Source organism: Neopsephotus bourkii, unplaced genomic scaffold (assembly GCF_033783945.1).
Source record: "Neopsephotus bourkii isolate Nb327-2 ecotype Australia unplaced genomic scaffold, CSIRO-AGI_Nbou_v1 NB_168, whole genome shotgun sequence".
NCBI lineage: Eukaryota > Metazoa > Chordata > Aves > Psittaciformes > Psittacidae > Neopsephotus > Neopsephotus bourkii.
This window is the reverse complement of record NW_026900684.1, coordinates 1,188,885-1,216,216: the sequence shown is the minus strand read 5'-3', so window position 1 is coordinate 1,216,216 and position 27,332 is coordinate 1,188,885. Positions and strand designations below refer to the sequence as shown.

Below are 27,332 nucleotides of genomic sequence, written 5' to 3'. Positions count from 1 at the left end.
TATACCTTTCTGTACCTATAGCTTTCTGTACAAGAACTTGAGCACATCTCTCCACATTGAAGCCACCACCTCATTTTTTACACCATCAACTCTGAAGTTTCATATTTAATTTGTTTCCTTTTTACAGAAGAGCTGATGATCTAGTCATGCTTCAGGGTGCAGGGAAGAAAACATTCTTGGCTGAATACCCTGTCTTAGCTTTCCTTGATTCCCTTTCTCTTCTAACAGCTTCCTCCAGACATGAGAGGGATTGGAAGCTGTTTGTGTTTGGCAGAGAAGGCTACTGAATCTCTCATGTAAACTGCTAACTTGAGCAAGATTATCAAAATCAGAAATACACAGAATATTTGTGTACTATAAATCAGATTCTTCTATCTAGGTATCTAAATAAATTACTGGTTTCTCAGAAGACATAAGCACTGGGCTGATTTCAGTGAGTTACAGGCTATTACAAAATGTTCCTACGTTTTGTCATTCAGTATATAAAAAATCTCAGGCCACTCTTGGTAATGAACCAGCCCAATCTATTTTTTAATTAGGCTTTCCAGGTGAACTTGTAATATTTACTTCTGCATTTAGAAAATGCCAAAATTAAACCTACCACCAACGTACAAAGTGTCTTTGCATAAATTGGAGCGCATGCATGCATGTTTATGTGACTTGTAAATAAATAGGAATATAAACAAACCCCTAAGACTCAAGTTATAAAAAACTAAAGTAAAAGGCAGAAACAGTTAAATATTTGTATTGGGGAAAGAAAAAACAAAAACAGATAAATGATAACTTGGATGTCTTCGAGCTAAGCCTTCATGGCAAGATTACAGGTTTAAGTAAACAACTAAATTTGCTCCACTCATATGAGGATCTGTTATAATTTTTGTACAACAGCACGTTTCTTCCATAATGTTTCCTAGCTTTACACAAACATTCCGCTTGCAAAGAAAAGTGGATACAGGAAATTTTCTGCAACTTATTAGCTGGACTTGAAACTCAGTGAAGACCCTCCCTTCCATGCACACAATTAACACGCAAGTTGATTAAGGTATTATTAGCAAGGTGATCGTGTTGTATTTTTTTAATAGGTTGTTTTTTCATTTATTGAAATCACAGTCATATTAATGCACAGGCATCTTATCTGACAATATTGGCAGTGCAGCCTGTATTAAAACTCTTCATTTACTGGGGCAGCATGATAAACATATAAGGCAAACACTTCTATTTCTCACCTGGGAGAAGTTAGAGTGTACAGTGGTTAGTGGTTTTAATTCTTATGTCTGTCTTAGGCCTGATTCCAAGACATTGCATTCATGGGAAGAGTCCCACTAATTTCAGGAGTTTGCTCAGTACTACTACTGCAATATCTTTGGGTATTGTGGGGAAGAGTGTCACTAGTAGACTTCATATAGATAGTAGCTATTTCTGTGTTTTCATTTATAAACTGTAGGACAAGCTAGGTTTTAAATTCATGCCTCTTCCCCCATCCTCTTTGCACTGTCTTCAGTTCAGTTTAAAACTGAAAGTATTGGGTTTGCTTTCCATTTGTAAACAATTTCCTCTTGTCCTGTCTCAGTACCAATAAGAATTGCCTGGCTCTATCTTCTAACTCATTTATCAGATAGGTCCCTCCTGAGCCTTTTAGTTCCAGGATAAACAGTTCTGGTCTTCTCAGCCTCTCCTCATATAGAAGATGCTCCAAACCCTAAATCATCTTCACTGGACTTGATTCAGTATGTCCATGTCTATTGAGTATGTCTAGTATGTCCATTATTAGTAATATTCTAGTATTCATTCTAATTAATAATATTCTATTATGTCCACTGTTCAGTATGTCTATTCAGTATGTCCATATCTATTCAGTATGTTTATTGTACAGGGGAGTCCAGTACTGGAGCCAGCACTGAATCCAGCTGTGTCTCACTGTGGTTGAATAGAAGGGAAGGATTCCCCCCCAACCTTTGTCCTGCTCAATGTTTTCCCCAGTGCAGTGTAGATCTGTTGTTCTCTTTTTGCATGTGGTTGCATTGCTGCCTCATAATTATGTTCACCTTTGTATCTCCAGGAGTCTCTTGTCTTAAGGAGGAACAAATCACTAGTAAGTTATGAAGTATACTAATGGGCCAAGTAGATGAAATCTGTTGTAGCTGTCATGTATCCAGTTATATTTCCCTAAGTCCTAAATTTATTTTAAGAATGGGGTGTCCTAAGTTGTTTTGCCACATCAAACATCCAGACAACTGTAACTCTCAAGCACTTCCAAATTGGATGAATGTGAACAGTTGGGGTCCAAAAACTTGTCACAGCTCAAATATAGATTTCCATCTCCCTTTCCACTAGTCTGTAAAGTAGGCATATAAAATATAAGTACACAGATTCACTTGTCTGTGTATTTGCAAAATACATGCCAATAGACACGTATCCGAGATAAATTTTACAATGTTGCTTATGCTGATTTCATGTCTGATTAAGGGTCACTATGTTGTCTTATTTGACGTTCTGATTTATAGCATAATAGCAAAGCAGTAAGAAGTTCACTGTATTGTTGGTTTTGCACGAAATTACTAGATCTGAGTATATAATAAAATAATAAAATAAATGATATAAAAATGCAGCATCAGTCAATTAACATTCTATTTAATCACAGTTCTGTTTAATCACATTATTTTTCCAGTCTGATAATTAGTGCTCAGATTACTGTCATAATATTTGCCTCAAATTGTAAGTCTTCCCTCTCATAGCAAAGAGAATTGGGTCACTGTAAATGTAAAAACTTGGTTTTTGCTTACTTTGCTAGTCATAGCCATAAAAGTGTAGTCATATAAGGTGACTTTTAGAATAACACTAATTTACAAAATATGAAGAAGAAGAAAGAAATTGGAAAGTAATTGATTATCCTTTATGCTGGAAAGAGCACGATTAATGATTTTATGTTTTACTATTTTTTTTTCACCCACTGAAGACAGATTATGTTCATGTTGTGTTCTGTGTCTCTCTAGGATTTGATTTTGGCAAATTTTCAGATTCAAAATCCTTATATGATCCTAAATACGAATGATTACTCGGACTTAGATGTCATCAGACCAGCTACCGTGATCAAGTGTAACTCCAAAGATAGAGAACTGGATTTCACTCATCATCTGTAGTTTATGAAGTTGTATTGTAAGATAATTATCTTACATATTGGACAAGATATACCATTTAGAGTTGCTAATTTTACATTTAGTTTTGTTTCTACTGGTTACCTGAAATAGTGCCAACAAATATAATTTCCACTAGTACTGCAGGAGAGCTGGTATACTGTTAAAGCCATAATGACAGCCTGAGAAATCTATGTTTTCCATTAATATCTACCCGTGGCAATATGACGCTAGCTAGAAAATGACCCTGATTGACTTAGTTTCTTACTACAGAGCTGTCGTGTTTCAAGAGCAACAACTTCATGAGTATTGCCTGCCATCCCTGCTGAGTTAATGCAGTCATGTAATAATGATTCCTCATTATTTTTGCCCCATTTTTGAGTGATTTTCCATTTCATCAATAGTGAATTGCAAAACTTCATTAATAAAATAACATCTTTGCTAGTTAGTTTACTTGGCTGACATAGTGCAGCAGTATCCCTGCAAGCACTATGCTGCAGAGAAGGATAAATATATAGATACAGCTTTTTTATATATATTTTTTTTTACCTGGAAGTATAAAAAACATGTGTTTTGATAAGAGAATGTTATTCAGAGATTGACTTTTTGGTGTAATCATATTTTTTACATTTCACTTAAAGATACAGTAATGAAAATCACAATTACTACATCATATAACAATCAAGTGCTCCTGAAAGACATAATTTTTGCAAGCATAACTTATTTGTGGGTTTAACAAAAATTCAAAAGCACATGGAAAACAGGTCTACTGGATACTTTATATCCAGAAAAATTGAGTCAGCTATCTGAAGTTCTTGTAATAAAAATTAGAAGAAAAGCTACTTTCTCCAAAAACTTGTGTGAATGAGTAGGGATAGCTGTATGCATAGAATCATAGAATAGTTAGGGTTGGAAAGGACCTTAAGATCATCTGGTTCCAAACCCCCTGCCATGGGCAGGGGCACCTTGCTCTAAACCATGTCACCCAAGGCCTCGTCCAACCTGGCCTTGAACACTGCCAGGGATGGAGCATTCACAACCTCCCTGGGCAACCTATTCCAGTGCCTCACCACCCTAACAGGAAAGAATTTCCTCCTTATATCCAATCTAAACTTCCCCTGTTTAAGTTTTAACCCATTACCCCTTGTCCTACCACTACAGTTCCTAATGAAGAGTCCCTCCCCAGCATCCCCATAGGCCCCCTTCAGATACTGGAAGGCTGCTAGGAGGTCTCCACGTGGCCTTCTCCAGGCTGAACAGCCCCAACTTTCTCAGCCTCTCTTCATATGGGAGGTGCTCCAGTCCCCTGATCGTTCTCGTGGACTTACTCCAACAGTTCCATGTCCTTTTTATGTTGAGGACACAGAACTGCACACAATACTCCAAGTGAGGTCTCATGAGAGCAGAGTAGAGGGGCAGGATCACCTCTTTCGACCTGCTGTTCACACTCCTTTTGATGCAGCCCAGGATATGGTTGGCTTTCTTGGCTGCAAGTGCACACAGCCGACTCATGTTCATTTTCTCATCGACCAACACCCCCAAGTCCTTCTCCGCAGGGCTGCTCTGAATCTCTTCTCTGCCCAACCTGTAGCTGTGCCCAGGATTGCTCTGACCCAGTGCTCCATGTATTTGTCATGGTTAAACTTCATGAGGTTGGTATCAGCCCACCTCACAAGCGTGTCAGGGTCCCTCTGGATGGCATTCCTTCCCTCCAGCGTATCAACCGAACCACACAGCTTGGTGTCATCGGCAAACTTGCTGAGGGCACACTCAATCCCACTGTCCATGTCAGCGACGAAGATGTTAAACAAGACTGGTCCCAACACCGATCCCTGAGGGACACCACTCGTAACTGGTCTCCAGCTGGACATTGAGCCATGGACCACAACTCTTTGTGTGCAGCCGTCCAGCCAGTTCTTTATCCACTGAGTGGTCCATCCGTCAAATTGATGTCCCCCCAATTTAGAGACAAGAATGTCGTGTGCGACAGTGTCAAACAACTTACACAAGTCCAGGTAGATGACATCAACTGCTCTACCCCTGTCCACCAGTTCTGTAGCCCCATCATAGAAGGCCACCAAATTGTTCAGGCAGGATTTCCTCTTAGTGAAGCCATGCTGGCTCTCACCAAGCACCCTCTTGTTTTTCATGTGCCTTCCAGCAGAATCTGCTTGAAGATTTTGCCAGGCACAGGGGTGAGACTGACGGGTCTGTAATTCCCCAGGTCATCCATTTTCTCCTTCTTGAAAATGGGGGTTATATTTCCCTTTATCCAGTCATCGGCATGTCTCTTCAACTGTGCATGCGTATACCAGTGTATGCTTATGTTATTTGTTCCATTTCCAGCCTATTCTAAATATTAGTTCAAAATATGATTTATAATAGTAATCTTGCTCTGATTTTTGCTGGTGTCTAGGCCTTGTGTCTTATGTCAAAAAGGAACAGAGTGCTTTAGCTTTTTCACTGTGTTTTAATATTCTCCATCTGCAGTCCCTCCCATATGATGAAGAATAGGATTCTAATATGGTACTGTAGAGTGTAAAATTTAGAGACAGTTAAAATTCTGAGGTATTTTTCAAAGTTTGTGAACAGTACACTGCAATTGAGAAGGATGAAAATTACACATCTGATTTGTACACCTGCTAGTAGAAGTCAACAGATTAATTCTGAAATAGCATATTTTGTTTTATTCTTTGTTTGGTTTTAGTTCAGACGAAAACCTTCACAGTGTAGTATCATAGATTCTAGGGATTTCATAACTTTCTGGTTTTCAAAAAGTGTATTTTGTTGGGTTTTTTGTTTTATGTTTTTCGGGGGGGGGTTGGGGGGGGATTTTTGGGTTTTGTTTTTGTTTTTTCAAGGAAATACAGGAATGAGTAATTTAATGCCATTTGAAACACATAACATTAAATAGAAGATTTTAAGTCAGTCCAGCTGGCTGCAGATTAAGAATACCAGACAAAATTCAGCCAACTCTTCCATAAAAGATCTCTTTCTCTTGTGGGTAATCAAGCTTGCCTGGTCAGCTGTGCAATAGGCTTGCCTCTGAAAATCAAGGTTTCTTTTCCAAAGAAATTATGAGCATCCCTGACATAAAAGTGTCAGGGAGGAGCAAGACTAGTGGTACCCTGATGGCCCTAACAAGGGACCACTTGGTGTGGGATGTCCCCTCCTTTTCTTAACTATAGGGGACCCCTATGACACTAATGAGCATCTGCTCTGGTCTGCAAAACAGCAGATTCTTTGAAAAGACACACTTACAGGGAAGATAGGAATGATTCAATCCCCCTGAGGATATTAAAAGAGCACAAATCTAGTTTTGTATGCTATTTCTGTACAAAATTTTTGCTGTGAAAATTAGAATAGATTTTACTCTTAACAGCACATGCTTCTTAAAAGGTACTTCTCCCCAGCTGGAAGATGCATGTGAGAAACTGGTCTACACATTAGGAAGAAAAGTGTGTGTATGAGATGTAAAACAGAGGCTACAGGAGATGGGCAACAATACATTCAGAGGAATACAGGTTTTAAAAGAACAAGTGAAGGGTATGTGTTTCAATTGCTTTACCATGCCCTGATAAGGCAAAATGGATGTATTAAATCCAAACTTAAATAGTGTTGCACTTCTTAAATAGTTTCTTTGTTAGAGTAGGTTAAAATCGCTGTAAGGTACTGATAATATGGGGATAAAACTGTTGCAACCTTAAAAAAAAGTGGGGGGAAGGTGTACTTTCATACTTTTTAGAAATGTTTAGAAACATTGGGGTTTAATGCTTAATTTAGGATGAATTCAAGTACCTTCATTCTGGGAAGAGTTACAATGTTTTTTGTTCTAAACATATGAATATGTTCAAATTTAACTAGCTTTTTTTATCACGCCAGTGAGGATACAAATTAAATATTGTTTTTTCCAGTTCATGACCTGAAGTATTTCCTCTTTGTATGGAGACATGCTAAAAATAAAATCCCCTGACAAATAACATCTCAAGTTTGACTTACTGTATATGTGATACATTCCTGAATTGCTCAATGCACATCTAAAGACAGAAATAAAGATAGTAAGAGCCCAAGTTTTGACTTCACAATGGTAAAGGTATTTATATTTTTGCATTCTAATTTGGAAGGTAAGTAGGTGTCAATGAGGAAAAATGTGAAAGACTGGATGCAAAGGAAATACTGTGTTTTCAAAAGAAAACAAATTAATTGCTAATATCTTCCTGGCTTTAGATCATATTGCACTTCAGTAATAAAATCTCAGAATATACACACAAGGGAGATACAGAAAAAGACATAGGTTATAAAGCTCTCTGAAATTTATTAGATAATATCAAGGGTAAAACTGTAAGCATAAATTAATCTTCTGATAATATTTATTTAGTTTGTTGTATTGGGTTTCCAACTCAAGTTTAGCTTTTTTTATTTGTATGTGTTAAATTTTTGGTGTTATGTTTAGGCTTTCATATATAAAATTTAATAAAGCCTCAGCGAAACAGAAGGTGATTATTGTGTTATTGAGTAAATTGTAAAAGTAGAAATTATAGTTGAAGTGTTAAAACTTCTTATGACAAGGTTGATGTCAACAGCAGTCAGAACCACAAACCATTGCTATGACTTCTGAACAGAATAACTAAATTCCATAGCGATAATATTATTGGTTTCTGAAGGAGGTGTTTGCCTGCAAAGCCAGCCTGTTATCTCAAGCCTGAATATCACTTTGAGCAATGTTTTGTCACTTCTCCATTTCAACAGATTCTCCAGCATTATCAATCTGTTACATGCTGAGCAAGTTTATACTTTTTTGGCAGGAAAGTCAAACTATTTGCTTGGGGAAAATGTCAGATGTTTCTTTGTTGTCATGTAAAATGCCTGTTATCTGTCTACTCTGAAAAAAAAACCAAACATAAACCAAGAAAACTAAAAAATCTCATTCACTATCACTCATTTTGTTGTAGTGTAGCAATTATTTTTTGGTTTTTAAGTCAAGTGTACAGTTTAGAATGTTTAACCTTTCCAATGGTGTATTTCCAAGCAAAACTAATAAACACACCGTTAGGGGACTGTGTGGCAGGCTAGTTTTGGTAGCAGTACCGGCCCCCTCTGGATGGGTAAGGTGGCTACAATCCCACCCACCACAGCAAACATAGCCCTATGCCACGAAGGAGGTCATGTCTCTTTGTTAGCAGACACTTATTTGATTCATTGGGTTTTCTGCACCCATGCAGATTAGAACAAAATAACTCTTCTGACATTTTTGAATTTCAGACATCAATTTAAGATCAGTTAAAGTGAAGATACATGGAGTTTCAATGAATCATTTGGGATGCTATGTTTTCAGTTTGAAAGTGAAACTCAACCCATTCTACTGGTTGTTTTAGTGTTTTGAGATAATATTCTCTCAGGGTCATTCTAAATTCAGTTCAGGTTCATCAGGAGGTCCTGCAAATTCATAAGCTTTGTCAGCAACCCAATCCAAAATATCATGTTATAATAAGAAATGAAATACACAGTTTTCCTGGGTTTGGCCTCTGCTAAGTATGCTGTTCGTAACTCTGCCATGGACTAACAGATTTATATATCTGGTTTTCTAAGATTTAGTTAACTAAACTTCATCACCTCTGTCTACACATAAAGACCATGTACACCATGTTTTATATGACTATTTTTCTATGCATTTCCTTTAATCCTAGCAGGAATAATTTAACCCATGTTTTGCAATGCCTTTGAAGCAGTCTATAAAAAAACCTGCTTATAGAATCTAACTAGAGAAGTCACTGAAAAACAGTTTATTAACTACCAAAAAGGCTGATTTGAGCATTTATATTCCCTGCTTCTTTGACACAGTAAATTAATTATAACATTTTTGTTTCCATTTCTTGAGAAGGATTTATAAAAAATATTGAGTTAACAGAACTTCCTATTTTCTAATTTCCTATTATGAAAATCCACATAGGAACCAGTGGGGTTTTTCATATTCCTGAATTTTGAGGAAGATTGTTTCACTGCTAACTTTTGTGTTAACTTTCTATGAAAAAGGGAAAAGAGGGGAGGAACTCCTTGAGATTTAAGCCATCTAACTGAAGGTCTTGCTTTGAGTTGCTGTTTTGAGGACCTTCTCTGTCTCCAGTTGCTTCTGATGGAGTATAGGGAAATAAACTTCATAAACTAGGTGTTTCAGACTGCTATGTGAATACCCCTCATCTTTCTCTCTTTCTTGTCAGAGGATCTGCGATTTTGTGTTTACTATAATATTATTATATCTCATGTATTCTCAAGAATTTCCAACCAAGACACAAATTTCTTCTCAGAAATGACAAAGCATGGTTATTCTGATGAGTTCCACAAGGAAAAGTAGTTGTGGTTATCCTCAGCTGGAGAATGGCTTCTTTGAGCTTCCTTTTCTACATTTCAATCATGCATTAACCTTCATTGTTTGTATTTGTGCAATCAAATTAACTTGGGGTGAATATTTGGAGGAATGGTTTGCATACTTTTTAAAGAGTATGTGTATCAAGAAAATGGTAATGATGCATTTCTGCTAAACATTTGTGCTATTTAAAAATGGAATTCTAATAAGGGATATATATTAAATATTAATACAAAATATTTTCACAGCAGTAAGTCAATGCTTACTGAACTGATTACACAAAACATTATTTTTCCTGAAAAAGAAAATTTTCTCCTTATTATTTATTGTACTTTCATGCCAAATTTAGAAATTGAACTTTCTTAAGCTTACTCTTTCCAACTAATGCCATTTCAGAGTTAGCAATTATATGTTCTGTTCTTTAGGAAATAACAGAAGATCGGGATCGGTCACGACTGGATTCAATGGTGCTGTTAATTATGAAACTGGACCAGCTTGACCAGGATATTGAAAATGCTCTCAGTGCAGGCTCTTCCCCATCCAGCACCCCAACATACAAACGGAGGCATATACCTGTAAGCCAGTTTGCTTACTCTTTCTTTTTATTCTAAGTAGACTCTGCTTTTATTTCACCCTTTCTCTTATAGTCCTCACATTTTTCAGCTCCTTGGTTTTAGAACTAAAGCTCTTTTTATAAAAAATTTGTCTTATATTTTCTACGTGTATATGTTTTGAAGGCAGTAATATTGGCATTCCTTGTTTCCTTCTGGCATCATCATTTCATAAATTCATTTCATAAATGAAGAGCTTCAGAGCTTCCAGATGAAAAAAGGGAGATCTACAAAATTCAGAAAATATCTGTCTAATTATCACTTACTCTAAATGCAGAGTCAGCACAAAGTCAGGATCACACCAGTCTCAGAACATATGTGTATGTCGTCTGAATTTATGTTGTTAGAACTAAAAGCAAATTTGAGCTACAGGTCTTGTTTTTCTGCTAGTGGGAGGGTCCATGAGATTTTTGGCATACACACGTATTAAATCCTCTGTCATTCAAAGTAAGATTCTGGCAGAAGTGTGTACTTTAGTCATTTAAATTTCTTCAATTATTTTATTTATTTAAATGTGATAATTCTTTGCTAAGAGTAGTCTTAAGGGATACTGGGCAGTTCACAAATGTGATTGATGCGCTCTTTCTTCCTGAAAAATGTTTACACATGTAACTACGAAGAACATGAAATAGCTGACCCAAGGTGTTCTCATGCAGCCTTCCTGCTAATTTCACCCACATGTGGTGCAGCTGTTTTTCAATTTAAGAAACCTGAGAAATACTGCACCACAATCTCTAGGTGAAAACTCGGGTAATTTCTTTTTGTCAGGTGTATTTTCCTTTAAATAATGACGGGTTTTCCTATTAAAGTCAGACTTCATTATTGTTCTATAATCAAGTGAGTGGTCTTTAGGTGAGAAAAGCTTTATTTAAGTTTCAGTGGGTTTGGTCATCTGAAGATTATATATTATATCATTTTTAAAGGACAGAACTTAGTTGCACCTTTAATAGTTAAACATTTTCCCTGCGGATACCAATGTTCTTGCAGTGTCTTCTCGAGCACTGATGGTACAGGAAAGCTGAAATACGATGTACAGTGTTAACATCTGTTCTTTGTATGTCCCCAATCTGTGCCAGCATTTTAGCTAATTTGTTACAGCAATAAAGCGAGTTGAGACAGCCTATATAAGTAAGCCTGAATGATAATTAGAGGTGGCACCTGTTTCCGTGCTGTAGAGCAACCCTCCAGAGAGCTTTCATCAAGCATGGAATATATGCTGTTTATATATACTGATTTTCTATGAATTTTTGGGCCTTTGAGTATTATGAATCAGAGGATCAAAAAGATTTGGTTTTCAGGACATTCATGCATTGTGTTCAGTCTCATATTGATTGTACAGTAAAAAAAGCATTTGAATATTATTCAGAAACATGGGCAATAAGGTAGGAAGTGTGGTTCTGCAGCATAACTCTGCTAAGCAGAAGCTTCTAAGAGTAACTGTACCTGAGCTGACTTCTACAGAGGCATTTCCATGGCTCTACTGCATTTTGCAATGCTTCCATTGCATTCCAAGAGTCACTGGCAGGAAATATCTGACACAAATGCATGGTCCTACCTGGAATGCAGCTTTGTCTCCAATTTCTAACCCTTTTCAGAAAACATCACACTTGCGTACTTGGTGCAGAGGCACCTGTCTAACTGGCATCTACTGTTTGGCAGACCAGAGACTTAACTGGAATTACTGAATCAAAGGGTTGCCACTTCTTTTTAGTTCAGGAGCACAACCCCAGAGGCATCTCTGCCCCATATTTCATCTATTCTAGGAACTTGATATTATGAAACTCAGTTTGTTTGCGCAGAGTTGGCTAGGTTAACAGTTCGGGCTTTTTGTCCGTGTACTGTGTAGACATAGTCACACAGGCTGCACTTCAGCTAATAATCCTGACAGTATATGGCTGGTCCTACACGTAGGCAGCTCTTTGCCAGATATGTGTCACATTTCATCTGCAAGCAGTATAATCCCCTTCCCTCAGTCTTCACAGTAAATCAAGCATGCGCTATATTTTTACTTCCTCAACAATAAAACATACTATATTTCTTCTTTTTATTTTCAAAAAAGGAATGTAATCAGTGTCATTAAAAGTAAGGGCATTTTAACCAGAAATAGTGTTTGGCTGATAAGTCTCTGCTGATTCCAAAATTGAGGGAGCTGTACCTCTGAATTTTATAAACTGCTGGATGATGATGTCATTTCAGCTGTGTAATGGTTTACAGATGTTAACTGAGCTAGCAATGCGGCCAGAGACAGAAGGTGGGAGCACACAGGAAATACTGAACATCAGAGAAAAATGTCAGACTTCTGCAGCCCTGAACTGATTTCTCTTACCTTGCATTATAACATTTAGGGGAATTATACCTTTGATGTTAGTAGTGATTTATAACTTCAGAGCAGCAGCTAATGCAAACCACCACATTGAAAAAGACAGCAAGTGAATGTGTACATAATGGAAAACAATAAGGGGAGCTACTCTTACACAGAGAGTTAAGCATAGCTATTTAAATGAGCCTGTCTAAATACTTCCTTTATTTAGAAGAACTAGATTTTTCTTTCATAGCCACAGTTACTAAAGAGACTTGCAACATTTTTTTGCAGGATGTTGAATCTGGTTCCGAGAGTGGAGTGGATGTTGCTTCAGTAAGTCATTCACAAACAAACTTATCTCCTAACATCCATGCTCCTGATGTAGCATCTCCCTGTTCAGTAGCCAGCTCTGGAGCTAAACCAAAGGCTGGGGTGAGTACAAAGATTGTATTTTCTTAACTTCACTCATGATATCAGATTGACAGCAAAGATATTTTATACTATTCATTACATGATTGTACAACAGTATGTGTGTGCCACCAGAGAAAAAAAGACTGATAATTAGGTTGTCTCAAGGTGTCATTTCAGTGGCAAGTAATCCTAGAAGTTTCATATTTAGAAGCACACTATTATCAGTTGAGGTTTTATGTGAGAAAATAAATTAAAAGGGCCATTTCATTTTACTTAGAAAGATAAGGTTTCTTGATGTATCACTTGGAACATTTCCTAAACCTTATGGAGGATGCAGACAGAGAAAAAGATTGTTGAATCAGGTAATCTGATTTATGATGGCCAAACCCAGTCACCCTAGTCCTTTTGAGAGGCTGAACTGCTGCGTACTGTAAGCAGAGGTATTACCCTACTGAAGGGAGAATGTAATTCTAAGGCCAAATTCAGCAAGTGGTTTCACACGCTCAGGATCAGAGGGAGGCTGTTGAGCAGGCAGACCCTTTGCTGCAGATGTCAGTGCATGCTAAGTGATAAGGAAGGGTAGATCTGAGAGCTCAGATATAGCAAGGACCCTCCTTCTGCATCCATTCATAGCTACATACAGCTATTAGGAACATGGTCCTTACTTTTGCTATTGTCCATCTACAGAAGAATCCTTCTTTCAGCTGTCACCATGTGTAGAAAACCTTGGGCATCCTAGAAACTTGATATACTTTCTGTTTCCTCTAACACTTGCTGTTTCCACTGCCTCAAGAAGCACAAAGATCTAGACTCTTCTAAGGTTTTCCTAGGCTGAAAAGTCTTGGCATAACTCTCTCTCCGTCTGTTCACAAATTCAAACACTGCTGATAACCAGATCAGCAGAAAATCTGGGATAAAAAAATATAACGTGTGGTTAGCATAAGTATATAAGTTTATAAACAAGTTTATAAAAAGTAAAATAGAGGCCAACTGTCATTTATTTCACTGCAATAATAGCAAGTTAACTAATGTCTTCGATTGAGGCAGTAAAAGAAGTTCTAATAAACATTTACATTAAAGATTGCTCACTTGTACTAAAATAAATTCACTTGTAATTTATCATCAGTGCATAACTATAGCAAATAGAGAGCTCTGCACTCTGTCATTGAGCACAATGCGGCACAAATTCTCAAATAAGTACATATGTTACACTAGAAGGTGATATCCTATTTTTCCAGATCCTGAGAAGAGCACAGACACTCTATAAGGTATTAAATATCCCTTTTAAATTTAGGCTTCTCTACTAATATTTGAGGAACTCTTAACACCTGGCTTTGCAGAGGTGTGGTTCACTTCCTTTGGAGTTAGATATTGAGTGTTAATTCACCTTAAATAAGTATTTATTTGACTTTTGCTGTGATGGATATATTGTGCTGAACATATCTGTGAATATTCATTTATTATATAATTTTTAATGTATATGATTTTGGAGAGATCCTTATTTTTTTTACTTTGTAGACTAACATTGCATATTCAAAAAATCTCTGCTGATGTGTAGGCTGTAGGGATACAGTAGAGAGTCCCCTGTTTTGTTTTTTTTTATTTCAATGAGTAAAGTTAAATTTTCTCCAAAATCAACTCTCTCCTAAAGTTTTGCAGGCTGCATTCTGTAGTGAGACTTGGTGGTGGGTTCTTATTAGTAAATATGTTCAGACAAAGACCGTATTTTCATATCTAGCATAGTAGGCTTGGAAAGTACAAAAAAGTAGACGATTTTTGCTTGAGCCTAGATCTCCTGCAGGTTGGGAAAACAAGATCCCCATTATTGTTTTAATTCTTTTTGGCTTTGGGCTTCCAGATTGTTTTGGCTTTGATCGTGTGCCCTTCTGATCCACCAAGTGCTAATGTGTACTGTGGCTTTGGCTGTTCAAAACTTGCTGCCTCCTTACCTGAAGTCAAATTTAATTTAACAGCAGAAGTTTTCTTGGCACACACTGGGAGAATATACACCTTGATTCTTACCCCTGCTATCTCTACGCCTGTTGTTCCTCTGCTCTGCGTGGCTAGATGGCCTGCTGCTGATTGCTTGACTGCAAAACTATACTAGTAGAAAAGAAGTTCCCTTATTTTTGCCATTTTTAGCATTGGGCTCTACCCAGGATGAATTTTTAAAAGTGGTATACTGTATGGCATGTCCTTGAAACACTGCCCAGAACAGACATTGGGGATGACTCTGTGCAGTTGGTTTCAATGTAATCTTCTGTGAAAATCCTCAGTGTGATGTTCTTTCTGTAAAGGAGACTCTTCTCATAGTTTCTGGGTTTTTTTGTCAGAGCAGGTGGTGTGGGAATAAATTTATTCTGCACTGGAAACTCAGCAAAATACTTTTTAATGGTGATGGACTGTTTCAAAGATTTTGCTTCCTTTTTAATGTTTACTCCTGCAGATTTCAAAGATTTCAAATGCTTAGTCTCCAAGGACAACTTATTGTGTTTATTAATATAAGAATTATTAATAATGTTTATTAATAAAATCTAAACAGGAGTACATCAATAATATATTTAAAATTCAGTATCAATTATACTTTTCATATTGAGAGTAGATATCAAAGGAGATATTAGAGAAAAATGGGGGGTTGTTTTTGCATACACGAGTTATTCAACACTTAATAAAAATTCACTTATGGATAGTCAAATTTAGTCTTGTCAGTGTGAATACCAATGTAAAGTTCATGTGTGCACACAGAGTACTCCTTACTGAATACAGTCCTGACAAGCATTGTAGGAAGTTATAGGGTGAAGCATGACTTTGTTATCCAGGTGTACATGGTGTTTTGGGTTTATGAAAAGTATACAGTTGAATAACCTTCATCCTGAATTTAGGATGCTGCTGTTATATTTCATGGTCAGGGTGAAATAGCATAATGTGATCAATAGAGTGTTTGATTCACAGTATAACAATTGACTCAAAATGTATGCATTTAGCAAGGTACACAAATGGACAATCCTTGTGAAATAAGGATTCACATGATTGAACAGGTATATTTCCCCACACAGTTTAGGATAGGATAGTAAGAATTGGTTTTGGCATCTTTATATTACTTATGTTTACAGAATAAAGAATTTTCTTGCTTCTGTAATTACCACATTTCTATGTTCTGGCTTTTATTCACCAGTCTCAAAAACAGATGAATGATTTTTTGATATTAACACTTGAGGGTATATATTTGGGAAGCATTAATTATATGAGAATTGAAATCAGCTTAAAAAAAATATGAAATCAACAAGATTTTGCTCTAGTGGCCATGAGAAACACTGGAAAATGAAAGTCTGGACTGGATTTGGAAAGCAAAGAATGTAAATACCCTACATGTCTTACCTTCTACAAAGTAATGCCACACATCTGGACACTTAAAACACACTGTTCAACAGCAAGGACCAGAAAGGATTTGGTTTTAAATTTGGCTTGATTGTTACAAAACCAAAATGTGGCTACAGAATTTAAAATATATTTTAATAACAAAAGGTAAGTTATGGTAGCCTTTTCCAGCACCCAGTTAAAAGCTAACTAATTAAGGAAAGCCTGAATCTATTACCATTGTCTTTTCTTTTTTTTTTTTTTTTTGTCTTTTTTCTAAATATAAATAACTGGCTAACAGACAACAGCTAAGGTCTCAAAGCTGTGGCCAAACTCTTGTCCTTGAACATCTGCTCTGCAAAGCCTATCTATTTTTTGCTAAGGTGAAAAAAAGCAGCTGTGATTATTTTCTACTGCTTTTCTTGGCCGTTCTATCCCTCTTGCTTCAACAGTGTCCAATTTAGCGTTAATCATGCTGTGCAAAGGTAATCAGAAATCTATTATCACCAGAATAGCTGGTTTCTAGAAGATTGTTTTTCAGATTAGCTGTAATGACTCATTTAAAATGCGTTTGTTTGTCAAAGTGATTTTGGGCACCAGTTATGCCTGCAAGTACAAAATGACCTGGTCTTGCTGCACACTAGAATGGGATTCAGGTGTTGCTACTGATTTCAATGAATCCCCGGATGAGCTCGAGTCCACTTTCACAAATCTTGTTACAGTGTTGGGACCAAAGGTTGTATTATTTAGACAACAGTTTTGCAGACTGTTGATTTGTGTGTACTAAAATAATTTACCCTTTCACATACACTTTTGATTCATATTAGGTTTTAAAATTTCAGCTATTTAGAGAAAGCCAAATAATTCTGTGAAAAATAATTTATAGATTTGTAGTTTAAGAAGTAGAGTTCAAGTTTCTTGCTGCTTTGTTTTACTGATTCTTATCTTAACAGAAGAAGCTAAAATTTATGGTAACTACAAGGGCAGCAACTGTTTGAAATGTTTACATTTCCCACTGCATTATGTTTTATGGTAAATTCAGTGTACTATGAGGTGTGCAAACACACGTAGAATATGTCAATGTATTTGTGTGCAAGTTTTTCACAGTGGGTCATGCCACTTGAAATGTGATAGATTTTGGTTGCTGAATCATACCTTTATTTTATATCTACTTATTTATTTATTTAAGTCCTCATAGCAATTTTCTAAATGTTGCTGATATGGTGTTCCTTGAATTCTTATTTTATTTATTCAGGCAGAACTGGAGGTTACTCTGGTAAGCTTTATGGACAAAGACTCTTACTATGCAACATTAATTAAAATAGTGTTTCTTTAAACTCAAGAATTTTTACATGCAGAAAATGCCAAGAGACCTCAGGATCTGACCATGTTGATTAAGTTAGTGTTGCCTTTCATACCTATGCTTTAAAAAAGAGAAAGTGTTTTAGAAGACAGGGTAAGGCAATCAATTCCAAAAGTAAATTTTAACACAATCACATTTTCATTTGAATTTTTCCGGCCTGTTATTTCAGCATACAAAAACATTCTTTTAAGATGTAACTTCCCATGAAGCCATATTTGCCAGTCACGTACGAGATAACAGGAGGATTACACAGTGTTTCTTACATGAACCTGTCAAAATTTTCATATCACTCTGGCTTGTTCCCCAAAGGGATCTGTATCCTGTTTTCATATAACTTCCTATGTTAATCCCAATTGTATTTCACTTTTTCTCGTGTAAAAGAAGCAGCAAGATGCAGAGGTGCTTTTTGTTCTATGAAGTCTTTTAAGTACCATAAATCTCAAAGGTGAGCACTTTTTTTTTGCAATGAAAGCCACTCCTAGAATTTGAACTAAAATCCAAATCCAGTTATGACATCTTTGACAGTCCCGCTGTGGTCAGGGACAGTCATTCTTTTTCTGTCCCTGATTGATTCATGAGTGACCCCAAAGTGTATGGAAATTCACTGCACAATGAGATGTTTATCATTGTATGTAGCTGCAGTATGACCCAGGAAATACATGTATTAAGCTGTCCACTTTTGTTTCCAAGTTTGATACTAACATAATATTGGGAATATAAATAAATACCCAACTTGTGAAGTGCTAAGCATGAAGAATTCTCAGTCTTTTGAGATGTCACACTGTACCTTTACATTTGTTTCTTCTTGTAACTCATTTAGAGAAGCTATGTTTATAAACAGGTTTTTTTTCTCATGTTTTCCTCCTTTCTGTAGAGCTGCTGACACAGTCTTCAACACTGTATTAGTCTGGTTATGTACTATTACATTGCTAATTTTACTATTTCTAATGTGAAATACATTTTTTCACAGTATGCTGCCATCTGCTGCCTCGTTCTTTCAAGTGAAGGGCACTGGGCAGGGAACATCAGGCACTCACACCACATCAGGCAGTCCTAGTAATTAAAACGTTTTATAATTGAACATATAGACTTTTATTTTTACAAAAAAAAGAATAAAAAGTAAAAAGGAAACAGCTTTTCATCTTGCAAATATGTATTCTAAGTATTTATAAGATATGATAGACTAAAGGTTGACATTTTTCTTTGGGAATGAAGTTTTAATGGAAATTATATCAGATGAGGTTACTTTCAGAAATGTTACAAATTTTAGTACTAAACTTAGTACTTTTTTTTTTTTTTTAGTACTAAACTTAGTACTAAAAAGAACTGATTTTACAGTAATATAAGAAAAATTCAGCTCTTAATGGTTTTAGGATGTTTGGGAGATTTTTAGATTAATCTCTTGAACTATAAGTTTCATATTAGGAATTCCTAATTTTATATTTACACACGCAAAAAATTATTTGTACATTAAGTGCTGGTATTCACAAAAATCATATCTCATTTTCAGTCAGCTGCATAATTACCGGCAGAACATAACATCACAACTGCATGCGTACCATTATAGGCGGCACGTGGGCTCGGGAGCATTAAGTCTATTATACTGGAGTGTTATGGTTCATCTTGGCATGTTGCTTATTGTCCAAGTGGATCCAACTGGGATGAAAAAATAATGAATATTGCTCAGCCTCCCCTGGAAGACAGTCTCTGTTTTGCAAAATACAGAGTGATTTTCATTTTTCTCATTTTGTTCAAGCATTTTGTGTTTCAGAATAGAAAACTTCTTCTCCCCTGTAAGAAAAATTCACAGTAAGCTTGTAATCACATATGAAATTTCTGTCTTCAGGTAGTTCAATAGAAAAGTGTGAGCAAGGGTATATTTACATTTAAAGGTATCATGCTTGAACATGTTACAGTCTACCGTGTTATGATTTTGTCTGCCTATATTCTAAGAGATGTGAGTCAAAATTCTTCAAGAACATCTTACATCTTTTCTACATGAGCAAAAAAGGCTGAGTTAGTTAATATTCCTGGTCACTTAGGGAATGTTCCTGTGATAGGGAATCCAAAAACTGCAGTCCAGGCATCTCTGTTTGCATTTCGTCCTGGGCAAGACAATTCCCAAACCTTTCAGAAAGGAGGGGAAATTCATGCTTTGCACTACTATTTCTTTGCTGCTGATCATACTTACCAATACCTGGAATCAAATCTGTTATGTTCTTGCACATCAGCACTGTGTTTATCAGTACTGCCATGTTTGAGAAAAGGGAATTGAAATCTGTAGCTGGTGGAATTTTGTTGTGTTGCTCTCAAAACCAATATCCTTCTATGTAGCTTAAATTTAAATACTCCAGGCTTAATAGCTAGAAACAATCTACGTTGTTAAACTATCATGAGCAGATGCAAAGAAAGAGAGCTTTAAAGGTTCCCTGAGAACAAACCATATGAACGTCGATTATATGAACCATACGAATCACTGGCCTCAGTTTAGTCTGTTTATTCCAACGTCATTCTGCAATTAGCTAAATGCATTTTCTCACAGAAGTTAAATCTGTTTAAATCAACAAGACTGCATGTAAGAAGTGTCACATATATACGTAGGTGGATATGTTTTTTTCAGATTTAAGCTTTTGTGTCATAGCTAAAAAGCTTAATGATCAGAATGAATTACCACTAGGACACAGAATACTCCTCCCAATGCCATGTGCTTGGTATCTTAAAAAATACACGCAGAAAAATCATAAGTGTTTTTTTTTCCAAACATCAAAAAGCCCCCCTCTTGGCTACTATGACTATATTCAAAGAGTTGACTCGTGCTCTGTTGATAAATCAGTAACGGTTATGTAGACACCACAGGGCAGCCTGAACTTGTATTCAGGCTCATGATATAAATGAGAGTCATACATCCTCCAGTTCAAAACAAATGTGTGACGCTCATGAGAATTGATAGTGCCCCATCTTACAAAAGTCAAGAAACCCCATTCTGTGTGAGTTATTTGACTGCCACAATTTACCAGTAAGATAACATTATGACTTCAGCCCTGCCAAGTACTGTGGTTTAAAAAAAATATATCAGGCTTCTGCATAAAAATACAATAGGCTGAATTTCAGCAAAGAAAGTGTCTGGAATACAAGAACATCATAAAAGTTGGAAAGTGAAATACAAAAGTTCAGACTGATTTTCTAAATTGCTGTAAAGCTGGTGGGGAAAGACATTTTCTATTTAGTTTATGAATGGGGAAGTTCTGGCGAAACATATAAAGAATTAATCACTCTATTTCTTTTTTATTTCAGTACTTTTTCTAAACTAATGACTATGAAGGCTGAAGAGTCCCACCTCATTAACTTATAAATCTGCCTCTGATTTACTGCTATGCAACCTAGGATTAAAAAGGGAGCAGATGAGGTTTGTTCTAGGAATGAGCTAGACATTAGCAAAACTTGTGAAGTTTAAATATTACTTTTAGGTAAATTTACCACTATTTTTATTAAGATATAAACTTTTTTGATTAAAAAATAAATAAATAATATTGTTTAAGTGTTCTAAAAAGCATTTGTGGCCATAGACCCTTTTTCTGAATAACATAGTTCAGTCCTAGGTACTTGAAAAATGGCATTAATGATGATTCATGTGACAAAACTGATTTGCAGTTTGGAGGAATGACTGTTCTGTGTAGAATTATAGAATCATAGAATAGGTAGGGTTGGAAAGGACCTTAACATCATCTATTTCCAACCCCCCTGCTGTGGGCAGGGACACCTCACACTAAACCGTGTCACCCAAGGCTCTGTCCACCCTGGCCTTGAACACTGCCAGGGATGGAGCATTCACAACTTCCTTGGACAACCCATTCCAGTGCCTCACCGCCCTTACAGGAAAGGAACTTCCTCCTTATATCCAATCTAAACATCCCCTGTTTAAGTTTTAACCCATTACCCCTTGTCCTACCACTACAGTCCCTAATGAAGAGTCCCTCCCCAACATCCCTATAGGCCCCCTCCTGCTGGGAGGTCTCCACACAGCCTTCTCTTCTCCAGGCTGAACAGCCCCAACTTTCTCAGCCTCTCTTCATATGGGAGGTGCTCCAGTCCCCTGATCATCCTTGTGGCCCTCCTCTGGACTTGTTCCAACAGATCCATGTCCTTTTTATGTTGAGGACACCAGAACTGCACGCAGTACTCCAAGTGAGATTTCACGAGAGCAGAGTAGAGGGGCAGGATCACCTCCTTCGACCTGCTGGTCATGCTCCTTTTGATGCAGCCCAGGATATGGTTAGCTTTCTGGGCTGCAAAAAATATAATATCTAACAAAAAGATTGTGATGCATAAATAAATCAGTTTTAACTGGTTGTTAGTCTATTTTTTCAGCTGAGATTTAGTAACAACTTATGACTTTGATAACCAGATGTTTTGACTGAAAATAAGTGGAAGTTATCATTTGTAAGTCACTTATTGACTACTGTGCTTTTCCTGAAGTGTTGTTTATATTGTAAAAGTAAAGAAATATGCAGATATCAATTTGCAAGTGGAAAAAAGTTGGTTTATCTACTATTCATGGAAAAAATAACCTTAGTTATTTGCACCCCTTTCAATCAAATAGAATTCTGTCACTATGACACACTTATTGCCAGGCATCTTGTCTTCCTCCAGTGGTTTGTAGATATGCATATGCTGTCTCATTTACTAGCATCTTCCAAGTGAAAATTATAAATGACTTCTACAAGCTATGTTTAATTTGCATTAAGTTAAAGGGTTGGCTTAAATATTATGGTGATGGAAACAGCGGGTGGATGTTGATGTTCCCTTAGTTTAAGTCAAAGAGCCTGAAGAACTTTAAAATCATAGCAAATAGAAAATTTTAGATGGCCTTGCATTAAATATTCTGTTTTATCAGACATAGGCTGATTTGCTGACTAGTGGTGTTGAAGACAGGGATTCAGCCTGCATTATTAGCTATAAATCTGTAAAGGGAGCAAGCAAAATTATACTTTGTGTCAGCTCCAGTGTATTTACATTTAAAAAAAAAAAAAGATAAAGCTGATCTAAAAATGTTGTTCTTCATATGCAGATCTTCCTTTCATATGAAATCAGTAGGAGAAAGCTTAGTTTCTCTAGCCATTCAGAAATGGATGACAGGATATGACTGTGTATTTTAATTTAAGCAACTCTGATATGAACCTGGTTGAGTCTGAACTTTTGAGCGTTTGCTGGGCTTTGTTTTCCATAGCAGTATGTTCTGAATGCCAGACACTATGTGAAATGTTCCCATTTGTTCTTCTGCTTTATTACCTGATAAGTTTAGTGAAAGTCTCTCTTCTGTGCTCTTCCATATGGACAGAGTTGAAACCTTACCAAGTTTCCCCTTCTTTTGCTTGAAGTTACTTAAATATGTTTAACTGTATGTCAGTATGAAATTTTATCTCTTTTTCAGCACCTGCCAAGAAAAGCTTACAAAACATTTGTATCATTGTGAATTTTTTGAAAATACTTTGTATGTTTTCTCTGTCAGCATGTAGTCCATATAGTACATCAAGTCCCATACTCCACTGTCAGTCAGAAGGCCTGTGAGTGGAAAATTGCTGCAAAAGATGCAAAATCATTCTTAATGTTAGTGGTGTAAAGAATTTATTTTCCCTGAAGAAAAACAAAGTCTACTAAGCGGTTTTATTAATAGATTTTGTTGTTGTTTAAATTGCTGTAATGCAGAGGTGTTTACATCTGAATGGAGTTGCACTAGTTTTGGTATGACCTGACACTTGCAAAAGACATCACTATAGGGGGTGGTGATTGGTATAGGTGAGGTAAGTAGGAAGTAATCACTTACTACTTCTTATAAACAAAAGGCAATATTTTTTAAATATTAAATCTGGGAAATTTACTGATATTTTTTAAGGTAAATTTGTCTCAGAAAGTGCTTAGACATTTTGGGGTAAAAAGTTTATAACCCATCAGAAGAGCAAATAGAAGCTTCTGCTCATTATCATATAACCTTACTGTCAGTCATGTAATGAAATCCTAATGCAGGAGTTGCATTTGACTTAAGAGCCACAGTCTAACAACCTCTTCTGTTGGGCCTGTGTGCTGTACATGCATACCCCATAACTGCCATTAGGATTGCCACATTTTTATACATATTCTTTGATCTACTGCAGGTCTCAGGGAGAGGAAAAGAGTTTTGGTTGGTCCAATGCAACCATATACGTGCTCTGAACTATAGACAGCTGGACATGGAAGCCTTTACATGGGCTATTTCTCTTCCGTGGAAGCTATTTCTCTTGCATAGAGCTTATTTCAGTACAACTTGTCTTAGTGATGCATGCCTCCTCTATTTCATGCCTGATAGAGCATTTCAGAGCAAGAAACAAATGCCAAACATTACTGGGGATGTCTGTTGAAAAGGAGGAATCTGAAATTTGTTAAAATTGTACTGAGGAATACTGCGTGAGTTATTACATTTGTACATCTCACCATTTTTAGAATTTTGTCTGTCTGAAATGAAATAATTGGAGGATACGGTGGGGAATAAATTTTACCACATGTAGAAGACTAACATAAGGATTTTCAATTATTTAAGTCCTTAAAATAGTGCTTAAAATAGTGCTGAAGTGCATGTTAATGTTTTGAAATTAGCAGAGTACATTCTACATTAAAAAAAAAAAACCTTTAATAAACACCATGGAAATAGAAATATTCATAGATTTGTGAGTGTTTCCATTCTGTTCAGTTAATGATATCTCAAAATCTGTAGAACAAAGGAAAGAGAGTTTCAGAAACAGTAAGGAATTCCCCTTGCTGGACAGTTTGAAGGAGCGGAAAGATGGAGAGAACTGTTTGGAGAGTTGCTGCAAAAAGCTAGGTTGCAGATTTTCTGGGAAATGGGGCTAAGGGGCTTTAAATCTGTGAAAAAAAAAAAATTGAAGTTTTTGTATGTAAACCAATAGGTAACAGAAGTCTGCAACTTTATTCAGCACAACAGTGTTGCACAAGACCTTCAGCTAGAATAAACTGGTTTTAGATGTTGAATTTTTGTTTAGCTTGTAATTGGCGCAGGGCAACTTCAGTTTTGGCTTTGGATAGCTTTATGAAGAAATCCATTGTTTCTCTATCAGACTCAGTGCTTATTACATCTTGATAGGAATTAGATGATGGGACAGAATCAGTCAAACTAAAGCACAGATTGAAAACCATCTTGTGACTGGGAGCCACAAGACCCTTACCTTATCCCTCAGCAATTCAAGAGAAAGAAGGAAAGCTCAGAGTGGTCTGAAGTCAGAGAAAATAGTGTTATCTCAGGAGTTTATCTGTAAGGCAATACTGGTTTAGGGGTGCAGTCATGATTCAAGCAATACTGCTTTCTTTCTCCTTTTTTGCATGACATTCATACAAGGAGAGGCTTCAGATCACCTAGCTATCCTATGCAAATATTGCCATACAGGCAGGTGAGATGCATGATGATTGCAACTATAACAATCACATTTGAGCTGATAAAAAGTACCAAGAAATCTACTGCTTTGAGCATCTGCTGTGCTAATCTCCAAAGTAATAATAATTAATAGTGACAATTTAAACTGATTTTAAAAATGTTGCCCTGACAAAATTAAAATTTTTCTATTTATTACAGTCTTACTTACTGTAAAACTGTTTTCAACTAATCTAATATTCATATCCAAAAGTTTGGTACTTCATGGGACTTTGGCCCATGCTTAGATGTTATGAAATTTGAATGCCTTTTGGCATAATTGTGTATATAAAACCAGGAAAGAGCAGAATAATTTTAAAATAATTTTTCACTTAAAGTGGTCTCTTTTCCTCCTTCTTTTTTCTGTTTTTTATATTTTTCCTCTTTCTTTTTTGTTTCTTCTTTCTTTTTTATCTTTCACTCTTTTGTTTTATTTTTCTCCCCCTTTTCTTCTATTTTCTTTGACTTTTTCACCTTCCTGACTTTTATTCTGGATCTTGTATGAAAGTCAGGACAGTTATTAACACCAAATTCTATCCACCCTGCACTAAACTATGCTTGTCTTCCCCATGGAAGTCTTTCACCTGATCATTCTCAGCAAGATCACTGGCATGGTGCAAACACATCTTTGTCTATCCTTATAAGCATTTGAATTATTTTTCTTCTTATATGCAGCTGTATAGCGTGTTTACCTGTGGCTTGAACAAGGTAGAAGAAATACCAGCATTTATAGCAAGCATACGTGTTGAACGTTTTCCAGTCCATGGGCTGAAGACCAGTGCCTTTGGGATACATCACTAATAACCTTTGCTCAGTCTTGTTAGTACTGAATCGAGCCTCCATAAATCCATGTCTCCACTTGCAGCCGGTTATCTCGTTATTTATTTTATTTAGTGGTTATTTTATATAACCACAAGTAGTTATATATCCACTTGTAGTTTAAGTGTGCTATCAGCTAACTGGGGGGAATTTTTGATGGCTGAAATAATGTGCATTTAGCTGAAGAGGGAATAGGCAAAATCTCAAGAAAGAAAAGCTGTATTAAAGGGGAAAGAAACAATGTAATATGTAAATATGCCTTTTGGTGAGAATTTCCTGTGTTTTACCTAAGAAAGAATTTTGGGCTTGAGCCCAAGGCAAATAGTGGAGCACAGGACAAGGGGACAAAGATACAGAAGTTGAGTCAGAAAAGCAGTGACAACAGTTTAATCTGTCTACCAGTAGATGGAGAGCACAGGAAAGTGGAAGTATGCACGCTAAGAAGGAAGAAAAAAAACCTTTCATCAGCTTCCTGAAGGGACATGAGATGAAAGAAGAAAAAAGCAAGAAAAGGAGGGAACAGATTGCAAAGTAGAAGAAATTGGAAAAACTGGATTCTAAATGGTATAAAGGAAATAACAACAACAACAAAAAACCACTAAATTATGAGCTCCATCAAATCAGCTTGTTGGTAATGAATAAGTATCTAGATTATCTTCTTTCATGCCTTGTACACAGTATTTTTTGCTCCTGAAACATGGTTTGGAAGCATGGCATGAATAGTTTGCGTTACTGGAATGGAAGAAATCCATGTCTGCCTTTTCAAGCACTCTTCCAGACACAGGCATGCTGTGAGTGACATCATGGAAAACCAATTCTTCTTGTCCTTCACATATGCCTTGCTCATAAGGAATTCTCTTGCCCCTGCACTCTCTCCCTGTTTCTTGCCCTTGCTCTCTGCTATGCCTCACTTTGTGCTTCCTTTCTTTCTTCCTTTTCTTTCCTTCCTTTTTTTTCTTTTCTTTTTTGGTCTTCAAAACCAGGGTGGGAGCAAGGGATCTGGTTAGCTCTCTGTTTAATAGTTGAAAGAGCTTGTTTTGGAGTTTTTTAATGTGCAAAATTCCTTTCAGTGAGACATACCACACATTCTGATCTCTCCCCTTCAGGCAGTTATGCACTATTAAATATTGGTTGGAAATGACACGCGTCTGGAAATATAGAAAGGAAACAGCCTTCCACTTTCTGCACTGCACTATACAATGAAGGTGTTGTAAATTGTTAATTGAATGGCATGGGTTTCTAGTTTGTAAGGTTTTCTATAAATAGAAACTGTACATTTCAGTGTGTTGCCACTTTTTATTTTCTTCAGATTAACTACTGTACTTTGAACCTTTCTGTGTTCTAACACAGTGATTAGAAAAGCTTTTAGTTTGTCCCATTTTATTCTCTAAAGCACAGCTTGTGCTCTGAAATTTTGTTCTATTTACCTTCTTTTACTGAACCGTCTTTATGGTATTTTTGTACTATCCCTATTTTAAAAGAGAAGTAAAATCCAAACAACCTATAATGATA

General features: G+C 36.4%; 1 protein-coding gene across 3 annotated transcripts in view; it reads left to right on the top strand.

Annotated features, from left to right (window-relative positions):
* Positions 1–27,332, top strand: part of DLC1 (DLC1 Rho GTPase activating protein) — a 226,610-nt gene that overhangs the window by 43,321 nt on the left and 155,957 nt on the right. For all 3 annotated transcript variants that reach the window (XR_009728053.1, XM_061370803.1, XM_061370794.1), the window contains 2 exons: positions 9,924–10,073; positions 12,703–12,843. Coding sequence is in view for 2 of the 3 variants with exons in the window: in XM_061370803.1 (XP_061226787.1) it covers positions 9,924–10,073; positions 12,703–12,843 (291 nt within the window). In the remaining variant the exon portion in view is untranslated. The remainder of the gene's footprint in view (positions 1–9,923; positions 10,074–12,702; positions 12,844–27,332) is intronic.